Raw genomic sequence first — 5,912 nt, 5'->3', positions numbered from 1 at the left:
ATTTTAATGAATTTCTTGTCCTCCGTGCTCAAACCGTTTATATAGAAATGATAGGGACGGAGATAGTAACAAGTTGTTTCTCGTACATCTCATCAATATCTAAAAAGTATGTTCTTTTGATTAAAACACAGAATTATATTGTGAATGGCTCTAGGAGAAGCAATGAAGAAATCTCACATATTATTGAGTCATGATGCATCACTCATGTAAAGAAACAATAAAAACTAGATATATTATTATATATTTTGTTTAATTTAATAATACAATGCAATGCAAGATTATATTTGAGTCCAAAAATGGGGTAGAAGAAAAATCTGCACAGAATCCTAGAAAGAACCTGCACGAGGATAAAAAAAAGCTGTCATTTAAATGTGAAATTTGAAATCAAACAGATTCCCCAGGTACTGTATTGTTCTAATGTTTCTGACTCTCAGATTTCTCACATATTTGACCGCACGGACATAAAAACCAAATATAGAACTGTACTAGTAGATACTTCAAATCTCAGGTACTATTTAGGGTTTCCCATGACCTATTATATATCCATAAAAAACCAAGTATCAAATAAATCACATGTTTTGACAGATCTAGTTAATGGGGTTAATTAATCATATTAAAGTAAGCGATTTAATATTTAAATGGAGAAAAAATAATTACCAAATCTTGCAATGAATGGATCAAGGGAAATGTGGTGCAGGAGCAGAAGTGGAATCATCATCTCTTCTACACTTCTTTTTCTTCTTTTTGTAAGGAATACCTCTTGCCTTAGCTTGACACTCCTTCACTTCCCTCAAGTAGACACGAATTGCGCTGCTAGCAAACGGATTAGTCTCCGAAGATCCTCCATTTTCTTCGTAAGCAGCTCTAAGTCGTCCGATGAGTGCATCCAGGCTGCCCCAAGCTTGTCTTAGAGGACAAGTACAAGGTGCTGGAGGCTCCGGCTCTCCGTAAAATATGCATCCTTGCATATGAACTTTAGTCTTTCCAAACTGATCTAAATAGCCGAGGAATTCCAGGACATGGTTGCTGTTACACTGTGACAAAGATACTGCAGGCCTTTGGTTTCGCAGGTACTGTCCGAATGTGTTCCAATCACGTCGTTTTTGCGACTCGTATCGACTTGGGGTTGGCGGGGGATCGCCGGATCTGGACGATCCCTCTACCAGTTCTTTGCCTCTATCCATACCCCTATTTTGGTTTGTTCTAAATCAGGCCATAAAATAATGTTGAAGGAGATAGTTGGTAGAATAAGAATTGAAGGGAGAGGCAGGAAGAAAAATAAATGTATAATGTAGTGAGAGATGAGGATCACATCATGGACCTATTGAATTGAAATGTAATGGGGGCCATTTTAGTTGCTTTCTGTTCCTCTTTTCTTAATATTAAGGTCCTATGATTGTTAATTTCTCTTTCTAAATAGTGCCATCACCATTAACCAAACGTTTCTTATGTTATACACAATTATTGCAAATTTTTATATTATATATATGTCCAAGTTATCCTCACCATCAATTTTGTCAAATATTGCCTTAGCATCGCCATTAGAAATTGATTACCATCATAATGACTAGGAGTCACTAGACACACTGATCATCTGGACTGTGACGTCCTACCCATGATTAATACACTGAAATTGCAAAGTGTTACCTAAGAGTTAAGATAATGATAATATCTTTCCTAACAAACTGAAACAAATTTGATAGTAGACAAGATATAGGCAGAATACACTTATAAAAAGACTTGACTAAGCACTGAGGTAAGCCGAGTCTCCAGGTATTATGTCAGCTTCCTGGGAGCAGGTTTGTGTCCTTGAACAGAAACAACCATACAATACAAATTGTATATGTTGGGATACTCGGAGGTACAACCAACCAAAATATATAGGTATATACTTAATTAACAACCTTGATTGATAGGTAATAAAGTCTCAATCTGTTCGGCTGTTAGTCTCTGTAGTCACCTTCTCATCAGATCGGGAACTTTTAGTACTTCGTGAATTCATCATCTATGTCGTAGTTGTTAAAAGTCCTATTCTTCTGTTGTTCCATGTTCATCGAAGAGCTTAGAGCTTCCCGTACGTGAAAGACACAGGCCTGGCACTTGATATAGTCCAACTCATTTGATGGCCTTAACTTCTACCAGAATCTATTGAGTCAAACCGGGTAGGGATTGAAATACGAATTATTACTATATTAATATTGATGTAATACGGAAAATTACTGTAATTATTATTATTAATAAAACAAGAATTGTTTTCTTATTAAATTAGTTATCTTTACCATTGATTAGGAATATGCCGTTTATAATGTTGTTATTCCCTCAGTTTTATTTTAACTATCCTTTAATTTTTTTGATTTTTTTGCATATATCTCAAAATGCATTGACCGTATCAAAATATTTATTATTTTAGATATGAGATGCTAATTTAAAAAGATTTTATTTTGTAATGAGATAGGTTTGTATGTGTTTTAGTATGAAAGTTGAATGTGGAAATCAAGTAGCATGAACTGAAAACTTATAATTGCAATTATCCATCCAATACGATTACATTTATTGATCCGTTAACGAAAAGGGAAACAAGTTGTAAAATGCAAAATTCTAAAGTTTGAATGTTGAATATATAATTTCAATTTATATTAAAATAAAAATTGACTTTGTGGACGATTTAAGATCCTTCGATTTTTTCAACTTCGTACCGGAATCATAATCGTCCTCAACTTTTTTAAGTGGTAAGCACTACAAAACACATGTAACGGTGTATTTCTTATAGTGTTGGATATTAATGACTTTAACTTAGAATGCACAAATTTTCAGAATGATACTATTGATATAGCAACAAGTATTTTTATGATATTTTCAATGGGTTCATTGTTAAACTGGTCACTGAAATGGAGACCATATATCATTTTGTTCATCGATCTCAACGAGTTATCATTTGAATTACTTATGTTGATCCAATTATCAAATTTTTCAGCTTTAAATTTTAAAAATATGTGTAAAATATTTAAAAAAATATAAAAATAAGAAAAAAATATGGTCAGTAAAATTATATATAAAATTTTATTCATAGGTTTTATCAGTAAAATGCGGTCTGTGTAGGACTTTGAGTCCGTTTAGGACACATGTCTCTGCTCTTCCACCCGTATTGGGCCTAGTCGGTGAACAGCTTGTGTTCGTGGACCTTGACGACCTCAGTTGATGGGCCTTGTCTACATGGGTCGTCTTGAGTCTCCTACAAGCTCGGACCAGACAGGACTGTACTGGACTTCAGACAAGAAGCCCAAATTTAATTAATACGACATTTAATGTGTCTTTGGGATGTATTTTCTATCCATATCATTTGCCCCCCAACTTTCGAGAATACTGCTCGAGTTTTCGTGAAAGTTATAATGGTCTATTCGCGACTCAGGGGACTTTCGGCCCTTCATGGGTATCGGCCCTTCACCGGTATCGGCCCTTCATGGGTATCTCCGTATTATCGTAAAGTGTGGAGCGACCTACTCGTTTACAATGACTTATTAGTGTGAGTGTACACATTTAAGGCATTTTCTCAGACTATTTGGATAATGTTCAACACTAAACAGTCTTAATCGGGACTAAAAATGAGCATTCATCACCCCTTAACCTTCATCAAGGTTAAATATAGGGTGAAAGCTGCTAATTGGCCATAATTGGGGATAATCAGCCCTAATCGGGGATAATTTCCATGTACAAGTTGCTAACTAGGCTTTAAAGAGCCTAATTTTAAGCTAGAACACACTAATTGGCCTTAATCGAGGCTAATCTGCCCTTATCGGGGCTAATCAGGACTAATCAGCATGCATAAGACGCTAATTATCCCTAATTCACACTAATTATAAGAGTGAATAGGTTAAACGACCCTAATCTAGGCTAATCTCATCATACGAATCACTAATTCCCCTGGTTCGGGTTAATTACGCTTAATATATACTAATCGGCCCTAATATGGGGCTAAATTCCACTAATTGGCCCTAATCGGGGATTAATCATAAAATCCTGAAAATTTTAAAAAAAATCAATTTCTTTTTCTGATTTTTTCTATTATTCCAAAAAAAATTGAAAATTTTCGCATGGGGGTCACCGGGGTCGAGTAGAAGCTTTTGCTGCAGGAGGCTCTGCTCGGCCACATGCCCTTGCATGTGGGCTGCTTGGCCTAGGGAGGTCGGTCTGGAGCTGGTCCTCCTGCTCCGTGCTGACCACATGTGCTTGCTCCAAATTTTTTTTATAGAACCTCTTACTCATAGTTAAGTCCTTTGTGCTCTTTACTAAGCTAATCTCACTCTTAGTTACCCATGGAATTAATCCCATGGTTGTCCAAGAGTTCCTCAGGGGTCTGCTACGCTTGTTCAGTGAACGTTCCGTACTCATTCTAGCGAACGTTCTGTACTCGTTCTTGCTGAGTGTTATGTGTTCTATTGAACTTGTTCTTATAGGAAGTTCTATACTTCACTAAGCTTGTCCAAACTTGCTCTATAAGATGTTCAGTACTCCTATAGACTCATTCTCGTAGACGTTTTAGTCTTCACGAAACTTAGCTCCGCTGGGAGTTATCCTTTTCAAGAAATCGACAAAGGACCTCTTAAGAGGGCCTCTGGAGCAACTTTTGAAGGCATCAGGGCTTTCCTATAGGAGCTTCTGATCAGCCAAAAGGCCTCAATTTGTTGGCTGGTCGGCCAGGGCCACTGCAGAGGCAAATAATGGTCGTCTTGGCTCTGCTACGGAGGCTCCTGGTTGACCAAAAGGCCTCAATTTGTTAGCTGGACTTCCAGGAGCACTACGGAGGAAAATTGTGGCCGTGTTGGCTCTTCTACGGAGGCTCCTGGTTGGCTAAAAGGCCTCGGTTCGTTGGCTGGTCGATCGGGAGCATTACGGAGGAAAATTGTGGCCGTCTTGGCTCTGCTACGGAGGCTCTTCCTTGGCGAAAAGGCCTCAATTTATTGGTTGGCCGGCCGAGATCACTACGGAGGAAAATATGGGTGTGTTGCTTCTGCTACGGAGGCTACTAGTTGGCGAAAAGGCCTCAATTTGTTGGCTGGTCGGCTAGGAGCACTACAGAGGCAAATTGTGGTCGTCTTGGCTTTGTAAGGAGGCTCCTTTTTGGCTAAAAGGCCTCAATTTATTGGTTGGCCATCCGGGAGCACTACAGAGGCAAATTGTGGCCGTCTTGGCTCTACCACGGAGGCTCCTGGTTGGCCAAAAGGCCTCAGTTTGTTGGCTGGTCATCCAGGAGCACTCCGAAGGGAAATTGTGGTTGTCTTGGCTCTACTACGGAGGCTCCTGATTGGCCAAAAGGCCTCAATTTGTTGGTTGGTCGGCCGAGAGAACTACAGAGGTAAATTGTGCGCCATCTTGGCTCTGCTACGGAAGCTTCTAGTTGGCCAAAAGGCCTCAATTTATTGGCTGGCCGGCCAGGGCTACTTTGGATGGACCTTGGGAGCCTCCTGCGGGGTAGTCTGATCCATCAGGAGGAGAACGTTCTGTTCTCGTGCTCGTGAGCACTCTGGCCTTCACGGAACTTATTCAGCTGAAAAGCTAATCTTGTTCTAATATTTATAAGCTCTGATAATCATGGTGATTAGTGTAATTAATCCTCAGTTAAGACGAACTACTTGTGTTTAGCCTCGGCCAGGCTTTTCTGATCGTTTTCTAGTAAACGTTATGTTCTTCATGAAACTTATTTTCGCGAACATTCTAGTCTTCACAAAATTTATTCTCATGGACTCTTTAGCCTTCGCGAAATGTTGCCCAGTAAAGATATAATTGTTTAAGGGGGTTGGATACAATTGTATAAATATTTCGAACAAGTATAGAAATATAACATTTCTTTATATTTCTGACAAAAACTGTTACAAACTGTAACCGTCCGCACTTCCGGACCATTAATTCTAAAC

The 5,912-nt window shown here is 38.7% G+C and overlaps 1 protein-coding gene across 1 annotated transcript; it reads right to left on the bottom strand.

The window, feature by feature from the left end:
- Positions 1-205: 205 nt before the first annotated feature.
- LOC141697781 (protein LIGHT-DEPENDENT SHORT HYPOCOTYLS 10) lies at positions 206-1,296 on the bottom strand. The gene is made up of 2 exons (XM_074502326.1): positions 658-1,296; positions 206-337 (listed from the first exon to the last, which is right to left on the bottom strand). Exon 1 carries the CDS (start codon positions 1,182-1,184, stop codon positions 678-680), a length of 507 nt encoding a protein of 168 aa, XP_074358427.1. The 5' UTR covers positions 1,185-1,296; the 3' UTR covers positions 206-337; positions 658-677.
- Positions 1,297-5,912: the final 4,616 nt, after the last annotated feature.

This window comes from Apium graveolens, chromosome 11 (genome assembly GCF_009905375.1).
Source record: "Apium graveolens cultivar Ventura chromosome 11, ASM990537v1, whole genome shotgun sequence".
NCBI lineage: Eukaryota > Viridiplantae > Streptophyta > Magnoliopsida > Apiales > Apiaceae > Apium > Apium graveolens.
The sequence above is the reverse complement of the archived record's forward strand: the minus strand, read 5'-3'. Positions and strand labels throughout refer to the sequence as shown.